Source organism: Taurulus bubalis (genome assembly GCF_910589615.1).
Source record: "Taurulus bubalis genome assembly, chromosome: 7".
Classification (NCBI taxonomy): domain Eukaryota; kingdom Metazoa; phylum Chordata; class Actinopteri; order Perciformes; family Cottidae; genus Taurulus; species Taurulus bubalis.
In genome coordinates, this window is record NC_136595.1 from 22,503,228 (window position 1) to 22,524,211 (window position 20,984).

General features: G+C 43.5%; 1 protein-coding gene across 1 annotated transcript in view; it reads right to left on the reverse strand.

Moving 5' to 3' along the window:
* The window catches only part of sema6bb (sema domain, transmembrane domain (TM), and cytoplasmic domain, (semaphorin) 6Bb), a gene marked incomplete at its 3' end in the record, with an annotated part of 59,400 nt that overhangs the window by 33,158 nt on the left and 5,258 nt on the right, over positions 1 to 20,984 (reverse strand). The window contains exons 3-9 of the mRNA XM_079221276.1: positions 19,393 to 19,453; positions 19,206 to 19,268; positions 10,274 to 10,372; positions 8,536 to 8,626; positions 7,940 to 8,059; positions 7,309 to 7,397; positions 6,297 to 6,514 (exon numbers count right to left, since the gene is read on the reverse strand). Of these exons, the coding sequence (XP_079077402.1) occupies positions 6,297 to 6,514; positions 7,309 to 7,397; positions 7,940 to 8,059; positions 8,536 to 8,626; positions 10,274 to 10,372; positions 19,206 to 19,268; positions 19,393 to 19,453 (741 nt within the window). The remainder of the gene's footprint in view (positions 1 to 6,296; positions 6,515 to 7,308; positions 7,398 to 7,939; positions 8,060 to 8,535; positions 8,627 to 10,273; positions 10,373 to 19,205; positions 19,269 to 19,392; positions 19,454 to 20,984) is intronic.

Genomic DNA, 20,984 nt, shown 5'->3' on the forward strand with positions numbered 1-20,984 from the left:
TCGTTCTCTGTGTGTATGTGTGTGTGTGAGAGAGAGTGTGTGTGCGTGTGTGTGTGTGTGTGAGAGAGAGAGCTATGGACACTTCTTGGAACAGATGTTCTGTTCCCTGTTGCTGAGTTCACGAGTAGTTAAACAGCCTCCAAGGTACACCGGGCTTTTTACTGGGATGTGTTGTAAGGTTTACAAGGACCAGCACACACACACACACACACACACACACACACACACACACGATCTCTCGCCTGATGTTACTTTTTATGTTTTGGCTGGAGAAAGCACTACAGAGACAGAGAAATAGAGAGAGCAGTGTCAGGATGAGATAAGGAATGAGTTTTAAAAAACATCCCGTGCTTCGTGCACCGAGACTCAACTCTGCTCCGAATGTGCCCTCCTCAATGACTAATGGTTATGCGTGGTGTGAGAGCTTGTGACTAAGTGTTAATACCTTAGCGATAAACACGCATTGAAAAACCCTGGGAGGCTGAGTCACCTGCAACCTGCCGCTATAAAAAAAACCCACACATACCCATCTGGTCCTCGCCTTCTTATTGTCTTTCTTTCTCAATAAAATAAACGCCCAAGTGGTAATTTCAGGGTCTGTGCGGCCATCCCCCGTGATTCTGAGTGGTGTTTCTGTTGAGTGCCTCTTTGAAGGCCACAAAAGGGTTTGTTTGGCAAGGCAGCACCCAGAGGCTGGATTTCGGGTTGCAGCAGGGAGCTGTGCTCTGCTGATGTGCCATTTGATCAGGTCACGCCGTCTCCCTCAGTACTTATCATTCATAGGCAGTGATGTGACTCAACCCCGGCCAGCGTGGCGGAGCTGCAGGCAAATCTGTGGACGATACGGTGTGTCTCTCTCAGGGCCGCCGGCACCAGATGTTATGTGTGACATGTCTGCCAGCTGTGCAGCGGTTGCCAGCTTGGCTTCCTTTCTCTACCTTATCCAACCCCGGCAGGTCACTGGGTTTGCCCCGTGTCGGGCCGTGCAGAAGTAAGCCAAAAAGGCCGTGGGCTGTTTTTCTCTCTGAATTTTCTTAATTATTTTCATTTTCACTCAGTCTCTCTTGTCTTTCCTGCTTTTGCTTTTTCCTTTTCTTTCAGTCGCCTTGCACACTTGAGACAACTTTCTTTTGTTTACTTTCTTATCTGTCCCCTGTCTCCATCGGCATTTTTTCGTCCTTCACTCTTTCTCCTTGACTCGGGTTGAGTGACAGGCTGTCCAGGCAAGATGCATAGCATGTCCGTTTGAGAGGACTGCTGCAGAGTCTAAAGTACTTCCTCACTGTTTAACAAGCTCTCTGACAGCTTGGAACAACACAGTCGGTCCTCGCGGACACATGATGATGCCTCGTAAGGGCAGACGAGGAAGAGCAGAAGAATGTGGGAGTCAGGGGAAGTTTTAAGCTCAATCCTCTAATTAGGAGTTCAACTCTGGTAAATTGTAGAGACTACATTTTGCACACTATATAAAAAGTAAAAAACCTTGTGAAATATGGGATATAATTATATAATTTATGTCCAAATGTTTATAGATGTAAAGGTCAGAAATCCAACACACTGATTGTCTGAATAGTGCTTTTTTGTTTTGTTTTGTTTTACAGAAAGCTTTTGTGTTTTTAGATCATTTTTAGTTTTTTCAAGGCTTTTGTGTTTGTTTACTTAATTGATTAACTTGATTTGATTTCAACTATACTTAGTATGTATACAGAACGGTTTCAGATCAACTTTGTTACCCTTTTCCCCCCCTGAAAAATCCGATAAAGAGTTTAGCCGCCACGATGGAATAAACTAATGACCAAACAATGTTGTCCAATCAACCAAAAAGGTATTTTATTTGTTCAGGAAAACACAACTCCCCTGGCATTTTAAAGGAACGTTTTATAATTTACGCTTATTTGTTTCTTGTCAAGATTGATACCATTAATAATAATAATAAATTTAATTTTTAAACGCACTTTTCTCAGAAACTCAGAGTGCCACAGAGCCAATATATAGTAAAACAAATAAAAACATAGTTAAAACATGGTAAAAGCAACCCCTAATAAAAAATGTAAAAAAGAAAAATGAATAGCTGACAATGAATCAACACAAGAAAAAGAATGCCTTCCTGAATAAAAAGGTTTTTAGGCCAGTCTTAAAAGAGTTCGCCCGGTCGCCCATGGTGCGGAGCTTGGTGTTGGGGACCCGGATATATTCTCATAAATATATTTAGCTTAGCTTAGTCTAGTAACAGAAAGATACAAGCTATTTTACAAGCAGAAATCTGTCCAAATGCAAAACAAATCTTTCCACCAGCACCTTTATGGCACACCAATTAACTGAACATAATATTCTTGTTGAAAACTGTACAAAAAAATGAAGTATGGAAACAATTGCAGCGCTACAAGGGATTATGTGACTATTTATTGGCTGGGAGTGCTATTACTAGGCAACCACCGACGACTTACAACTAGTAGTACCAAAATATCAAACACCTTCTTTAAAGTAAACCTCTTGGAGGCATCAGAGATACTGGATATGTTTAACATATTTATAGACTCATAGCTTCGATCAAAACTACATCAGAAAGTTTCAAATGAAAACCTTTCAACCTTATGAGACTTTTTTCTTCATACCTCTTGAACTTCTACCCTTTATCTTTAACTTTAATATTATTCGGTCATTCATTTTATTATACCAGAAACCTTTCACCTGTTCTTTTTTTGGGGGGTATTCAAGCAACCTAATTTCCCCTACTTTTTCTTAACCTTTCCACATGAGATCCCTGTGGGAATTCTCCTCACTATCTAGCCTGACTATCCAGGCTCATGTGGGCTCGTGAACACCTCTGTAACAACTCCTAGTGACATGGCTCAGCTGTCAACTACACACAGTGTTCCTTTCCCAGACCCATTTCTCAAGCGCTTGCTAGACACATAACTATGTATCCCCTGCCTTCTCTACTTGTGCAGGCCTGGGGGGACAAGCTTGCATATGTGCGCATCCTCCCTCATGTCAAACTTCTCCTGGCACAGTAAACCTTTTCTCCTCCTGCTCCTTGTCCTCCTCATTTCCCTTCCCCTGCCGTGTTTTCCTAGAGGGACATCCTGCTGTCTGACCCAGTCACATGGGATTCTTTACAGCCCAAAACAAACGTGGCCTCACCCACTCAGGATGCACTAGATTTACTTTACTTTGCATGGGCTGTTTTCCTTGCACTCGTGCATAGCTCTATTAAGGCTAATGAGCCCACGTCAGTCTGCTCCAGCAGCAATAGACGTTTTCAGCTGCCACAACAACAGCTAAGAAATAATGAAGTGTTTGTTTTTCAGTACCAGTCCAGTGCAGCATGATGTAAGCCTTTCCATTTGACATCTCGCCGCTTCTCTTCCGACATGTTCTCACTTATTTGAGCTGCTAACTAAAGCAGAAAGCACTTTCTTTTCTCTTCTTCTCCCCAATGGTCTCATATTTGTATTCTCCCTCTTTCCAGTTTGCTGTTGCTCCCTACGCCTCCTTGACCTCCCCGAGCATCAGGAGTCTGAGTGCAGACCCAGTCACATGGTGCTCAGTAGGAAATCCGAGCTCTTCTTTCATCCCTCTTGCAGAGGAAGGGCCTGGGGCTTCAGAGGTGGATGCACAAAGGAACTAACAACTGGAGGTGATTTTAGAAGCTGGAAGAAGAGACTGAAGGATACCACAAAAGCAACTTCATAACATTTGAGGAGCTGGTATGTGGCTGTAAAATGATCCCTGGAGTGTGTGGGCACAGGAGGAGATGAGTAACTTCAGAGTCCAGGGGACACTCTGGGGGGGGGGGGGGGCAGTTAAACCTTGATTTCATCCAGATATTCCCATACCACAGTACCCTATACGCTGCCCAGGGCCAAATGACAGGAGAGAATAGCTATTCCTCCACAGGTCCTGCTTCATGCTGTTTTCATTGCAAGCTGCCAGCCAGAGCAATTTGTCTGGCGAGCACTAAGCCAGTGTGCCGCAGTGGGCCACACGGGGCCAGTGGGAGTTTTGCAGCTCACCTCACACATTCTCTTGTTCGCTTTGTGCTCATTTTCCTCCATCACGCGTCTCCTTATCCATCCATCTAAACCTCTCTCTCTCTTTTGGCCGGCAGTTATTTAAAATAGGACCCAGTGGCAGTTTACCCGAGCAGGGGTGTGTGTTCAGCTGGTTCTCCTCGGTGGCATGCCGCAAATACCGTTATCTGGGAACCATTGTACGTTTGTTTGTGCAAGTGTGTGTGTGTGTGTGTGTGTGTGTGTGCAAAGCATCCGTCTGTCTCTGCGGGCAGTGGCTCGGTCTCGCAGCGTAGTCCTTCCAAATGCGTAGATAAGATGCAGCTGATGAAACAGTTTTAGATCTCAGGAAGAGCGAGGGATGCACGTGTTGTCCATTATTGACTTCCTTGTCCTTGAGTTCCACATCCGTCTCTCAACCCTCTTAATTCTCTTCTCTGTATTCTCTCCTTTTACATTTATCTCTTTCCCCACCCCTCTTCCCCTCTTTCTCTGCTGTCTCTTACCGGGAGTCCACTGCTTTGAGACACTGTCCTGCAACTGGGACAGCACTTTATTCTTAAAATGAAGAGGGTATTATACTGGGACCACTGACAGATGATTACTATGCTGCTGGCTGCGTTTAAGTGAGACGCTGTATTGATTCCAGACCAGAGTCAAATAGCAGGGAAGTATTTATATACGTTTGCTTCAACGTCTTGCACGACAGACACAAGAAGCTATAGCACGGCCATTCATAATGTTCTATGATTTGAGCAACGTCTTATTTTAAAGTGTGCAGTATGTTTATCCCTGTCCAATGCAAGGGATGCATGAAGGATATCCCTACAAACACACTATAATGTTCCTCTCAATAAGTAGTATAATATTAGGATCATGTTTTTCTTGCTCATGTTAAAAAATAGCACACAAAAAAGGAAAAAGCAGCATTTCAACAAAGCACAATAAGTAGATTACGCTAACTGTGTCTGAAAAGAGACATTGGAATAAAGGAAAGTGTTTTGGTTATTTACACTTTCAGCAAGAGGAATTATCTCATCCCACTGAAAGAAAATGTAAGACTCAACACTCACTTCAGAACATTAGAGCTTCTCTAATCTAATGCATCAAGAGGATCCGAGGTAAATAGTTTTGCACACTCCTTCCTCCTCGCTGTTGTTCAGTCTCTCTGGTTTGTTTGTGCCGTCTTTGGCTGCACAAATACCCACAGTCTTCAGTAATCCTCCCTTTACCACACAGCATCCTTCCTGTCGTCTCCTCTCACCTTTTTTCAATTTAATCTTGTCTTTCAACAAATCGCCCTTGTGTCCTCGATGAAAGCACTGCATGTGTCTTAAATTACTCTGTACCCCAGAATCTTGACCTTTGTACCTCCACACAGCTTCTTTCATTTCTCTGGAGATTTGCCTGGAGAGTAGGAGGCCTTGCTCTTTCCGACTTCATAGTTGAAGGAACAAACAGTGGTGGTCCACTAAATTTCCAAGGTGAGCCGTGTGAGTGCTGCTTCACACTGGGTGTCTATCTCAATCTCCACGGGAAGTATGTCAGGAAGTGTTTTTTACGTCGGTGTATTTGAAAAAACACCCTCAGTATTGAAATCCCTCCACTTCAGCCCTCAGAGGCACACACGTATGCACACATATATACACATACACACAAATGAGGCTTATTTGAAGGCAGACAGGTTGATTATTGATCTGGAGTCGTGATTGCCAACCAGGGTCTGCTCTTGCTTTGGGGTACGTGGAAAGATTGTGGAGTAGTAATACATAGTGGTGTCTGAGGCATAGCAATTTGAAAAAAGAGAAATTACAATGTGAATACAAAAATATACCCTGGTAAATATAAATAAAGGGACAGTTCACCCCTAACTTCAAATGTGTCCTCTTAACTGTTTATCAATCTAGATTATTTTGTGATGAGTTGGCTAGTTTTGGAGACAATAGCTGGAGGGACTATATGGCAAAAAAAATTTAAAACTTAGCAGCAATGTCTCTTCCAGAAATCATGACCCGGTTACTCCACAGACAGTGTCAGCAGTGTCATGTAGGAACTATTGTTGAAAGGAAAAAGTTAAAATAGCTAAAAGTAATGAATGAGATATTGAAATATTTAGCTGAAACAAATGGATAAAATATGGTTAAAATAGTTGGCTAAAAGTAATAAACTAATACCTAAAAATAACGAATAAATGGTTAAAATATTTATTTTTTATGTGTTAAAGGCACATGTGTGTGCTCCTTAACTTGCTTACAAGTCTATTTTGGTATGTGTGTGTTGTACCTGTTTGACGGTGTGGAGAACACCCCCAGGATGATGTCCCTGCCGTGCATCCTGATGATGGGGCTGGTGGATTGGAGCAGGTTAAAGTAGAAGTGGGAATCACCGGGAACGGAGCAGTTCAGACGGGCCTTCAGGAACGACGTCCACTGCTTCTCCAGGACGCGCTGAGACCCACCCAGATCGCGTTTGCACACCCGCGCCACACGTGACACCATCACCTGTGAGTGGTCCGGCACAGAGAAGCAGATGTGGGCATAGAAAATTACAAAATGCTTTTGTAACATATTGACAAGTGCATCTCAAAGCTCACATATAACGATTTGGGTTTGGGTTTTATCTTTAAAAGGTCTTTTCAACTTCAGGTTGATCTCTACAGTCATTTACAGGCTATTTGCAACACGGAAACCCTTTTTAGACAGATCGTTTTTTTATGAAGGTAAATCTAATATCAATTATTCATAAAAATGTCAGCGTATCTTAAAGTTGCTTCTTTGAACACCCTCATCCACACAACAGTGATGCTGCTTAAGGAACCATTTACTCTGCTCTCAGTAAACATGTCAAAGATGGAGACCTTGTGCAAGCACTTCTCCCCAAATGTGAATTGCTAATTCTTTAGAGAGGATCCTGATGCTGATATCTTTTCATAAAGATGTATCCGCAGCTCCGTTAAGGGTGGCAAATATACAAAAAAAGGGCTTTTCTCGGGTTAATAGAGACATGCATTGTTTACTCAGACTGTGATTTGTTGGATTAGATATGCAGACAAACAAATACAAGGATGAAAGGTCAGCGTGGCTGTGGGAAAAGAGTTTATATTGACATTCAAATAATAGCAGAGATAGCAGAGAGATATTAAAGCGGCATCTGTTTTCATGGAGTTGCATTTTAACCACACATCCTCTACAGTCCATTCAAACGATGCTGTGAATGGACCAGCGGCTCCTCCGCGTAGAAAACTGAGAGTTCAGAGGGAATTGACGATATGTGTTCATCAGAATGACTTCTATACCTTCTCCAGGTAGTTGAACTCCATGGCGATCTCTCTGAAGAAGAAGTAGATGTGAGGTCCCCACTCCACGGCGCTGACGAAATACGGCTCTGCATTGTGAGAGGGAGAGAAAGAAGAAGTGGAAAAGGTTGAATAAAATATAAATGGACCATGAGAAAGCATACAGCAAACAGTGTTTCCATTTGCAATTGCATCATTCACTCCCACGACACCGAGGTAACATGAGGGCAGTGAGAAAGAGGCACAGGCCACGCTTAATTTCATTACATGGTGAAAGGGGATTTCACACCAAACAATAAGCGCATTATGACTCCCTGATGTTTCCGAGAACTCGGTGTCACGCTTTGCATTTCGGCGCTATTACACCCGGGACCGGCTACAACCTGTGTGTCTGATGTCCTGTCTTCTTTTACCGTCCCATCGTCATGCTTGGGTTTGACCGTGATGTGGATTTTCTGTCAAGAAGCAGTCCGTTTGGCAGCTTCGTGGCCAGCGGCCCGAGCATGGAGTTGTCAGTGTGCTGCTGACTCAGCCCTCTGCTACTGACACATGTATCGATCCGGCATACCGCTAAGTGATGAGGACACACACTGAAAACACCGGAGCCTGATGCACACGCGTCTGTAGGTACCTCTGAACCACTTGGAGTCATGCTTGACGGTGCGCAGAGCGGGACTGTCCCCAAGGCTACGGTAGATCACCGCATCGATGGCCAGGAAGTCTGTCACTGTGGCTGTAAACAGATTTCCCTCTGACAAAGACACACACACACACAGACACACACAGAAACACTAGTTAATAAGACAGCCTGCCAAAGCAACAGCATAACCAGAAACAATACAGCTGGCCGAATGTTTTTATGAAAGTCCTCCAGCATCATGAACATAAAATGACTGATCAGTCAACAGTACAATGGTTGTAACATAATTGCAACTTTGCAGTCCTCCCACGCCAGAAAAACAACATTTTTAGTTTGAGCTAATATCAGATAATGGCGCGATGGCTGAACAGTAATGGCTCCCTGCAGTTTTAGCCACAGAGCACTGTTGATTCTATTATAGTGGAGTGTTTAAATATGATGAAGTAAACAAAGCTAATGAATAAAATGAAAAAATAAATCTCCCTTTTGTTGAGCTGTTGTATGTGGCTCATTCCATGAAGTTCAACAATGATAGTGATCCACGTGCAGGGGAGGAAGTGAGGACTAAAACAAAAGGTGCGTCTTACCTGCAAACCGAGCTACATTTGCGTGTTTGGGGTCGTAGGGGCATCTCGCCATACCGCTGACCGTGTCTCCGACCATCTCGAGAGTGTCTCCCTGTTACAGCACACACGCATATAGACACACACAAATGAGCGCATCAATCAGCAAACTCCAAGCAATATGAATTCATCTCCAGCAGCATTATGAAAACAAGCCACAAAGAGAATGACAATTAGGGAGTGTTACCGTAAGTGCAAACTAATGATTCACTGGTGCCAATTAGGGAAAGCAGCAACAACAACAAGATTCACATCAAGATCCTCATGCATAAATAAAACACACACACACACACACACACTGACAACAATAACAAAATGTCCTGACGTATACACAGACTAAATAACAATATTCTGCCCCTGAAACCGCTTTGACAAAAGCAATATTGCTCTCCTGATAATCGTGCTGATGGAAGCTGTCATGGGAGGTTGAAAAAGAGCTCTGGTAAACACACACACACACACACACACACACACACACACACACACACACACACACACACACACACACACACACACATACATCAAATCATACATAAATACTCTGTGAAAGTCTCTCTTCTGCATCTCTCTCTCTATACAACACACACACACATTTACAAACACACACTTAAAAGGTAGCCAAACGCAAACAATTTCAACAGCACAGTCTAATTCTTATCCACGGCTGAAAAAGGTGTCATTTCATTAAAAAAACAGCTATAAATAAAACAGTAGCTAGCATCACTAACTAGTCCCCAGAGAAACAGACAGCCTATCACGGAGAGACAGGTGTGTTATACACTGTTATAGAATGTCATTAGTGGCTGACAGATAATGGGTCAGACAAGTCTCAGTGTTCCCTGTTTGAAATGTGAGCGACTGAAAATAACACTTATCTGGAGAAGCCTTTGATAGAGGAAGGATTTTTTTTTCATCCTCTCTCTCTCTTTCTCTTTCTCTCTCTCTCTCTCTCTCAACTGCCTTCATCGCTCATTTAATATTCCCGCAGAATGAAGTGAAATCAGCCGAATCGATCGTGGTTTTTTTTTGCCCCACAAGTTTGAAATCGGTATTGTAATGGAGCGAGACAGGGAAGTGGTCCGGAAGTGGCGAGCGTTGGGCTGCATAGCGGAGAGGTCAGGTGAGCTGAATGGATAACCAATATGTTTTGGAGTGGAGGAAACATTCAGAGGACTAATTGTTTGAATCACGTCAGTCAACGCTTATAATTGCTATTAGTATGAGTAGCTTCAACCCGGGTGTCTCTGAAGATCTGCCTCCAACTGGGGGTGGGGGTAGAGGGTGGCTGCTTTGCTTTCTTAACGGCTAGTAAAATAAATTGAACCAGGCAAAGACGTCTCGTCTCTCCACCCTCCTCGTCCTCCTCTAACCTCTTTGTGTTCTTCTTGATTATCCGTCTCAGGCTCTCAACGATAACAAGCTCGGCAGACCGCAAAGCTAAACCACCGAGAAATAACAATTGTTGTATCTCAGGGAAACAAGGCACTGGGACTGCCAGACAACAAGGATAAATAAGTTCTGGGGAGGAAGTCAACACCGCCTCGGTAGCTGAACAAACAGCTCTAATCAAGCTGTAAATTCTCACCTGAACAGGCGTACTGATTATGTTTTGGAAGCGAGGACTCCGTTTAGGAAGTATAAATAAGGCATTCATCAGCGATGTCAGACCAATTCTTATGAAGTTATCTGACGGATAACTTACAGTATAGTTGGCACATAGCGGGTTGAAGGCGTTGGTCCCGCACACAAACAGGCCTCCTTGTCTGCTGAGCAGCACCTTCATGAAATTACGGCATTCATCCTGCAGGAGAAGAGAGACATAAAGAGAGAGCGGGAGCTTAATATGCAGGAGGGGTGAAAGTGAATAGAATAAAGGCAAAATGATGGAGTGAATAGAGGAAAAACTGAGTTTTTTTTCAGAGTGATTATCCAAACCGCTCTGTGAAATGAAGCTTCTCAGTCGCTTGACGTGTGGAATTATCACACCATTAACGCTGTCAATCATATTGATACAGTCTGAACGTAGCCTGCAGAGACTTCAACTGTCTACCCTCTTCACACATGCAAACACACACAGAACGCTGCACATACGCTGCTGATTGACAGACGGTAATCCAAACCAGCCTCAGGTTTTTTCTTTTTTCAAACAAGCGGCAGATTTAAGGCTAATTTCTCCACCGTGAGGCGTCCGACTACATGAAGCCTGCTTAATGACTAAATACACCAAAGACACAGTCTATTCTTTGAAATGAGAAGTCGTGTAAGCGCCACATGACTTAATAGCCGCTTTAGCCCCCGAGTGCCAAAAAGTGATGAATGTTAGTGGATGGAAACTGAGAAAAATGACTTTCAAGTTAAGCTGCTGCCTCGACAAAAGTATCGTCAGTGTGTTTATAGGAGAAATGATAAAACACATGAAACCTCTGATGAACACGCTGCTGTTAAGATCACATAATACAGGAAATACAGCACTGGCACTTTTAACAGTTCAGACTTCAGTGCTCGCTTGTGAACTAGTTTTTAACACACGCTCAATTGTAACATGTGTGTTCTCATATATCTGATTGAGATGTAGATGCAGAGTAAGAACAATTATTTTAAATAAAAGAGGAAAACTGAAAAAATAGGAAAAAGAGTTGTGAGCAGTTCAATTAAATAGTTTTTTCTCTCAGGTTGATTGATTTGTAGAATTGTACAGCTGTATGAGGTACATCTAATCAATATTTGATAAGAAGAAGAAAGTTATTATGGAAAACTTTTTGTTCTTACTTTTATCATCTTGTGACCCCTATTTATTTCAGGACTATTTGTTAGGTCCTGATCCACAGGGTGGGAAACCCTGTCTCAAGGGCTTTATCACCAAAATGTAACATGATGATGAACAAACAAAGAATCCATCAACGGTGAATCTGCATGTGTGGGAATTACAATGACCTTTGACTTTAAAAAGCCAAAAGTACCGACAGCAGTTTGTCTTCGCGAGTGTGTGTGTGTGTGTGTGTGTGTGTGTGTGTGTGTGTGTGTGTAGCGTGAGTGCCGATGTACAGTACAGTACTGTAGATCACTGGTGGACAGCAGCCAGCGACCCCCTCCCCAAACTACAAGTGTTCCAGCCAGGATGGCACCAGCTCTGCCACACACACACACACACACACACACACACACACACACACACACACACACACCAGATGGGGTCTACTTCAAGACCACCACTCACACTGGCCTCATCGGAAAGAGAAGTGTGGCTGGAGCAGAAGCGGTGGTGGTGATGTCGGGTATGTGAAAAAAACAGTGTGTACATGTGTGTGTGTTTGTGTGTTCGGAAGAGATCAGAGGGGAACCAGCGATATGAGAGACGGGTGAGTGTTATTCCAGATGCTCCACCCTCCTACCCCTCCTACCCCTCCACCTTCCCACTTCACTCCCTGCTGGGTTCTCAATTTCCAACAGCGAAATAAACAGGAAAGGAGGAAGTGTTTTCGCGTGAGTGTTAAGAGAGTGCGTGTGTGTGTGTGTCGGGGTGCAGGGGGGGTGTCAAGTGTGAGGTGTGCATTTCTAATGGCGCAGCAACGTGTGACAAATTGCAGAGCGACGCTGACAGTTTTAACCGTGTGTGTGTGTGTATCCGTCCCTCCCTCACATACAGCATGTGTTCATGTGTGCTTGTTGCATGTGCGCGTGTGTGTGTGTGTGTGTGTGTCGAATCATAGCACAGTATTTGCATGCTGTTGCATTCTGTCAGCTTGGTCAGAGCTGTAATCACAAAGCCAGATGAAGCACTCTTAATAACGAGCAAGTCCAACTGCCAGCCTCTCGGAGAGGGGAATAAAAACACTGCACCAATGTGCACATTTGGCCATGCTTGTATGCACAGAAAATGAAACGTTTCATGATAGGATAAAAACATTTCAACTGTTGAGTTCTGATTGCCAGTGGCACATTGCAGACATCCACAACATGTATCCCCTGCTGCATACATGCTTTTCATTAACCCTTATTCATCTATTCCAGGAAGCAATTTGGGGTCTTTTCTTATTTTACAATTCAAAGCCAGATTTAGTCAGCAGGATTAGGGTTTCACTATGATTTCCACATTTAAAAAAAAATAAACCAATTACAAAGGATCAAGTCGTGAATCCGAGAATTAAACAATTATTTTTAAAGCCAAATGGTGCAAGTCCTGGTTCCTTCTTCTCCTCTCTGCCTCCTTCCCTCTCTCTGTTCCCTCGCTCCCTGGGCTCAATCCAGACAAAACGCCACCTGTGCTGGTTGGCAAGCTTTCCCAAGACCCAGATGACTGCAGCCCTCCTTCTCTTCCTCCCTCTCCTCCCTCCCCCTGCTCCTCTTACTGACAGTGGCAGAGCCGCGCTGAAAAATTAATCTGCAGCACAGATGAATTACACAGGAGCACGCGCCCGAGTACCAGTATGGACGTAGTTGTGAATGGAAGGGAGATTTAAAGAGAAGTGAAAAGATAGGGTGAGACGGCTCACAAGTGTGTGTGTGTGTGTGTGTGTGTGTGTGCAGTACAAGTGCCTGTGAGCAAGTTTGCACACATGAGTCCGCAGGCAGCGTGTTTTTAATCAGTCTCTTGCTCTTAAGGCAGAGTCTTGCCAGGCTATAGTTCTACTCTGCGGGTGTTGACCGAGTCCAGTGCATGCATCGCCTCTTGGGTTCTCGGGCAGAGGCAGAGGCATTTTCCATGGACACGCAGAAATATGAATGCAAGTGATCACACAGACAGAGTCAGAGGATCGGCAACAAGTTCTCTGTTGCTACAACACGTCAGCTCAAAACAACCTGCAGCAGTCAGACACCATTAAAACTGAGGAGGCTCCACATTCTGCATCTGCTTTTCATCCATTGTCCGCAACTTAACCTTCAGTCTGAGAATATAAACAACCTTCTTCATTCGACCTTAGCCTGGGTTCAGTGCGTGCCCTAATGATGCAGCTTCATCCAAAAACCTTAAACCAACACGGGGTTTTACCTCCGGCTACAATCATCATTCCCGTGTTTGGTCTAACCACAATACAAAACAGGTGCATACGTCGTAAACATCTTCTGCTCATTTTCCCGTTTTATGAGCAACCCCAGCATGTTTCATACTCTCATTAAATATTTGGATTTATCACGATGACCTGTTTTAGTAATGATCGTACAATAGGAGCCATCTAAGGCAGGATTTCAGGGGCTCGTATTTAGCAAGCTGCTCTTCTAAATCTCCAAAGTTTCCATTACATGCCTGGCTGGTCCCCTGATGTTAGCGACCAGGGAGAAGAGAACGTTGCTCTGCCAAGAGCCGCCATCAAGCCAGAACACTCCCACACACTCACTCTCACTCTCACACACACACACACACATACACACACACACACACACACACACACACGACACACACACACACGACACACGCTCACAAAGGTTTGGCGAGTCCTCGACTTCACTCATTAACAACGGGCTCGTCATTCCCAGAAAAATCCCTGACGCACAATTTTGACTGAAAACAGAGTGACTTGCCATGACAGGAAATGAGAGAGTTGTGTATGTTTTCTGCGCATGTAGGCGGGGGATAAATTAACAGCGGTACCAAATTAGCAGCAATGTGCTGTTCTGAGTGCTGCAGTCTTACTCAGCATGTTAAAGCTAATCCGCATCCCTCAGCGACCCTTCTTCTCAGTTTGATGGTAATTCTGACTGAACACACCACAGGCCACAAACAAACATTAGACACCAGAGGGAGGGAGGGAGGGCGGGGGTGAGATAATAGAGATATGAGGACAAAGTAAAGAAAAGGAGAGGGTGAAGGAAGGAGAGACAGAAAGGAGGAAACTAGAGTTTTTCCAGGCCAGTCAGCCATGTGGCAGCCTGAGCGGTGGAGCCGACCTGCAGCAAGACCTCCACTCCCAGGTGGAAACACACACACACACACACACACACACACACACACACACACACACACACACACACACACACACACACACACACACACAGACACACACACACACACACTCCTTGACTGCAACACTTAACCCAAGTCAACCCTGAACAGCTCTCTGTTTGACAACCTGCTGAGAGAAAGGTGGCTAATTGTCACAATGTGATTAATACACGTCATGTTAAGTGGTTGCTTGTAATAAAACAAAATGTATGGAGAAATGAAGGCACAGCAGACTTCAGTCAAATCAAAATATTCCATTATACGGTCAGGACCAATAGGGATGGACCAATTCAACTTTCCCCTCATACCGATACGTGGCTTTGGGTATCGCCTGATACCGAGTACCGATCCAATACCAGTGTTTCATGGGGCAACATCAGGACTTAAACAATGCTTTCCTAACTTAAAGAAGAAGAAAAATTAACAAATAAACACTACATTACAACACTACATATAAAATAACTGAATTGTTATTTACATGAATACAAAGGAATTGCAGAATATAATGTATATTGCACATACAAATGTTATTGAATCAAATAGATCGGCCCCATCGTCATCCGCACTGATCCAGTTATTTGTGTCGGTATCGGCCTTGAATTTTAATGTCCCAGGTGTGGGGCAACTTTGATTAAACAAACAACAACAACAACAACAACTAGCAAGACAAGTGAAAGTAACTCCACATGTGGTGTTTCAAACTGATTAATTCGGGAGCCAAATAGGCTGTGAAACTGAATCTCTGACCATCAAACCCAGAAAAGGCAACCCTGAGCTCCTCAGAGAGCACGATCAACGCCATATTGATCAAACAATCTCGCTAAGTGCTGCTTCTAACGATGCCCGACCGCTCTTTAAAAGTGCTCTATGTGGAATTGCCTTTGTTGGCGTGCACATGCCACGCTGCCTAGCCTGATGTGTTGGCACAGTGCCACCTCTGGGGAACGTCTCACCCTCTACTTTTTGCTTTCTTTTGCTTTCATAAGAAGAGAAAGGGTGAAGAGTGGGAGGCAGTGACAGAGAACAACATGAAAAGGGCAAATACAGGCGAGATAAAGAGACAGCAGAACGCCAAGGACAAAGGAAAATATGGCGAGAATATGCCGAGTGAGTGACAGTCGTGCCCGACTGTTGGATTCATCAACAATTGTTTGGTCAACGCGGGAGAAGAAAAAAGGCGAAAAAAAGAATTAGGATATTGAATTTTCAGCCTAATTAGAGAGAATACTATGTCCTTTGTGATCAACCAAGCAGAAGCATTTAATTACAAAACCAATTACGAGGCGGTGAATGCATCACATCTGACACAACCGTCCCCCAAGCAGAACAGGATATTTTCAGGAGGAGGAGGAGAAGAGGGGACAGAGGGCGAAGACGGCACGGAGAAGATGACTGCTCGACAGATGTGATTCTCTTTTTGTAATCGTGTTCATGAATGTGGAGGAGAGAGAGAGAGCAGATTTAAAAAACAAATGGAATCATGAATATGCATGAACATACATGAGGGTTGGTGATTACTCCTCCATGTTGAGCGTATGCATGCATTAGAGTCAGAAACATATTGTTCTTGATTGAATATTCAGTTTGTTTGACCTCCAACATGATGTCCAAAACAGCAACGGGTCAACTGTAGCAATATAACATATTTTAATACAAAAGCCCCACAATAAACACAGTTGCTACGGTGCTATTGATATCACGATATCAAATTCACATCATTTGGTTATTGTAACATCAAAATTTATCCTGACTTGTGTTTGGTTTAAATTGTTTTTTCGAGACTGTTAATAAAACATGTTGGTGCTTTTAAACACTGAATGTGTGACAGAGCACTTAAAAGCACATTGTTGTATCTCCCTTTTGTTATGGCCACTCGAGGAGGTCATAACACAAAAAACAAACATTACAAAATATGTGGCATACATAGTTCATTATCTTAATTTCTATTTTGTTTTGTCAGAGCATTCTTGATTGCTGTAGGAATTTCAACAAATATTAGAAAAATACTTTTGAGAAAGATACCCAACCCCAGCTTTACGCTTTTGTGTATTGATATCGAGGAACTTGTTTTAACATAATATTTGAGTTTCGCAGTATCGCCCAGTGCTTATTCAAATATGGTTCATTTACCTATCCTTCAATTCAATTTCCATAAAATGTACTATACCACAATATCTATCACAATAGTGATCCTACATCTATGAAGCTGCACGTGCACATTGTGGGTGACACCGTTCGCTTTCCTGTCAACGCCTCCACACTATTCCTCTGAAAGACAGGTGGCTGTGATGTGCCATGAAAACTAACAATGCACCAGCAACATGCAGCAGAGAAGAAAAACATTCATGTTTCATGAGGAAGGAAATGCATTAAACACAAAGCTTCTTGGCGAGAAACACTGCATGTAAACTTTGTTGAGACCAAAACTCAAAAGGGTTCCGTTAAAAAAAAATACTTTTTTAACCGACAGTTTCTGTTTCATTGTGGACGCTGTAGTTTGTTGTCTTACAGGATCGCATTAAATTGCCAATGTGTATCTCGCCGACTTTTTCATCAACTAGTATTCGGAGTGAAAATAATTGCTTTTTCACTCACATATTAATTATAGTGACTTGAAAATATCGTGTCGGCTTTCAGAAATCCATATCGGTCGAGTGTGTGCGTACGTTTGTGACTGAATGTGCTTGTGTGTGTGTGTGTGTGTGTGTGTGTGTACACCCATTCATATGCGCCTGAGCCTCAGAGAGCTGACTGAGAAGACCTGGCAGTGTTCGTATCTTCCTCACATTGCCCGTATGACTCACAGCCTTAGCAGGCAGCACACTCATTAGGGGCAAGAAGACCTTTCATATCTCAGTCAGCCCCACAGCTCTCCTCGGGGCCGGCCAACAAGGACCCACACACTCCCCTTCTCCTCTCCTTTATCTCCCCCTCTTTTCTCTCTCACCTCTCGGTCTCTCTCTTCCTCCCTCCCCTCTCCTCCTCTCGGCCAAGCTTTTTGTCTCTGTCCCTCTATTCTCAATTGTGTTTCTGTCTGGCACTGTCTCACACATATTTAATGTCAGGTGTTCTCTCACTGTGTTAAATAAGTCTTTTTTTTGTTTTTTTCTGCCTGCAGGCGACAGAGTCCTTGTTTTCCCCCGCCAACCGTCACCACCACACTCACCCACACACATCCACTGAATACGGGCTGTTTACGTGTGGCAGCTAGGGGATGTGTGTGTTGGAGATATAAGAGGTATTCAGGCGTGGGCTGCTGGTGGCTGCTGGGACGTTTCACCCCATCACTTCTTTGCCGCCTCAGCTTCCCAACGCCCACCTGGATTTTCTGAGAGCGCCATACGCATTCCTGACTCGTGATGGTGGAACGAGAGATGTATAGGTAGGAGTGGCTCTATTCTTCTGATTGATGCGTGTGTGTGTGTGTGTGTTGGATGAGCAGGGACAATGAGACGATACGCGGTCGGAGCCGTCCTCATCTGGAGGCTGAGCCAGCAGGCATGACACTCAGATGACTGGCACACTGAAACCAGAGCTCCAGGCAGAGAGGGAAGACATGTGCCATAATGATGTGCGTACGAAAGAGAGCTCTGACATGCTTTCTACATATTTCATTGACCAAATGTCATCCAATATATTTGATCTGGAATTGTTTTGCATATTATTTTTGCAAATAATCTCATAATGCTTTTTTTTTCTTCTTTTTTTTTTTATATCAGAAGGAGCTGAACAATTTAAGCTATTCTGAAAAACAACTCAGAAGATGCCTCCAGTAAAAGAAAATGAAAATGCAAATGAGATGCTGAAGTAACTTAAAATCAATAAATTAAGAGTTTTTGCACTATATATGGTATTGTAACCCTCATCCTACAGATATCCCTGGGGACCCCGAGAATAAACAACCATCATTGCAAAATGTCTCACATCTTCTTAAAACATAAATTTGGTTATTAATACCATCTCAAAACAAACAAAACAAGTATTATTTTTTGCAGTTGTTCCTTCCTCCCTGATAGTGTGTAAGACTTTAAACTTGGACCTTTGGCAAACATGAAATCAAAAAATAGCTCCAGCTATTAAAACTGCATGTGCTGATTTGGGTCTATTAACTGTGGTGCATCACAGGACCCCAATATATTGTTCATTAGGAACAAAATTATAGACGAAGTCTGGACACTGGCTTCCTGTCGGTCAAGAATTTACTTTTATAAAGCACTGAATGGTTTGGGCCAAAATACTGATCTTTGGCTCTGAGGTGATCCGGCACAGGTCTGCTTTCTGTCCTTAGAGACAAAATTAAACATGGAAACGCAATGTTTTTATGCAACACGGAACAATCTCCGGAACAAACTCCCAGAAAAATGCAGGTCAGCTGCAACTCTCACTTCTTTGAAATCAAGGCTGAAGACCTTTCTGTTTGCTGCTGCCTTTTATTAAATCATTTCTGACTCGGCACTGTAACTTTTATTCTTGTATTTTATACCCGTCTGAATCTATTTTGGCCTGTTTTCCTCTTCTATGCTCCTGAATTTTTAATGACTGTTTTTAATTGTTTTATAATGTGTTTCTTTTGCACTTGATGTTTTATGTAAAGCTGTTGACTGGCCTTGTTGCTGAAACGTGCTGGATTAACAACTTTGCTTTGCCTGGTTTTGAAAAGAAAGAAAAGATGGAGAAGCAGACCCCGTCTCACCTCATGTTTGCCCTTCATCCTGCAGATCCTGATGTCATTCTTGTTTGACTCCCACGTCCTTTTCTATACATGAACAAAAACATGCAATCCTGTTAGCTACATTTGCATTTCTTTGTAGTACAAAAGTACTTCCTACATCCGCCTCAAGGTTATGAATGCTTTGGGAGTCTGTCCAGAAGGAGCTCACCTTGCTGTAGAACATCTCGTCTCCTGCGACGATGTCCAACTCCACGCGGAAAAGGTCATCCCTGGTGGGAGGAGAGAGAGATAGAGAAAGAGTGGCGGTCAGCCAACACAGCATTATCTAAAGCTTCAGGTAAGGAAAGACGCTGCACCAAGCAAACCATGAATGCCAGTTCCACAGCACGAGGACAGCATAGATACCATTGCACGCTCAGGACAGAGCGGGTCCATGCACACTTTATACAAACTCCTCTACTATGCATTCAATCAGTGTGGTTGTACAACAAAATAAGTCTGCACATGTAGCTACAATACAAACATATTAGAGACTTGTATTCGTTTAAATTTGATCAGAGCCTCAGAGATTAGGGAACAGCTTTACAATGTCTTCCATTTCTCCGAATACATATATATATATATATGAGAAATGGTACCTGACTGCATAATGATGTCTCGTATTTCTTCACTATTTGCTTCTTCTCATTAAACTCTACTTGCTGCATTAAATTTGCTCCTCGGCGCCCGAATTCAGCTTATCAGTCTTATTCAAAAGCCTGAAATTGAATTATTGGATAATTTAATCAAGTTGTTATACTGATGCTTGCACAGCCCCACATGCTGCCTACACGTGGTCCTGAACCTAACAACATGCATGTATTCATGATGTTCCAGACACTGCTTTCTCGTACTCCTAATCTGCTGGTAATTCTGCACCAACCTTGGATGTTTCTCTGAAAATGGAAGCTAAATGAGAGTTGGGCTCGGCAGCTAGTAACATCTGAAGTCTGCATATTGATCAAGGCCTCGGTATCTGCTGGGAAAGGGACTGAAGCATGGGCTTCATCTGAGCAAAGGGCCGGGCTCTGAACGGGCTCATCTGTAAATCTGCCATAGCCGTGTTATTGCGGCAGTATCGATCCCATCTCTGATCCGGCTCTGCCTCCCGGTGCTGCACGTCGTCTTGGTTTCTCTTTTTTCTTTAACAGAGGAAGGGGTTATCATGTGTGCATCCGTGTATAAGTGCCTGCATGTCAGTATTTGTACCACCTAAGTGTGTGTATCGATGCTTGTTTGCATCTACTTTTCTGAGCTGGGAGATTGTGTGCATAATGAGAGCACAGGTAGACCAAGTGTCACGACGTTACTCCGATCCTGAATAATTCATCCTCACTTCCTTGCTGGAGTTTTAGAAGATCCCCACTCTTACTCAGCCTTGCAGAAAAGCAGGGCGGCTAAGGAGCGAAGAAGGGCAAAATCACCAAACACTTGCTCGGTGCGTCCCTGCTTAACAGGTCAGAGTTTAAGCGTTCTCCAAACAGTGGAGTGGGCCAGAGTGTGAGGCATAATCTCATCCAGGCTGTTTCAGCGTTGTCTCACCATTAACATAATGGATATAGCAACAGGCCTCCTAGTCAGAGTGGATGGCAGCCAGCGCTGTTGCCTCTGATAGTGCAGAGGAGGGGGAATTATTTATGCTGCTGCTTCTCTTTCCCTCTGCATCTCTTCTCTTGCAGGTTGTTTGAATGATGCAAAGCCTGTGGCCTGTATGCTTTTGTTTGTTTATGTGTGTGTTAGTGGATTTAATGTGTGCAGCAT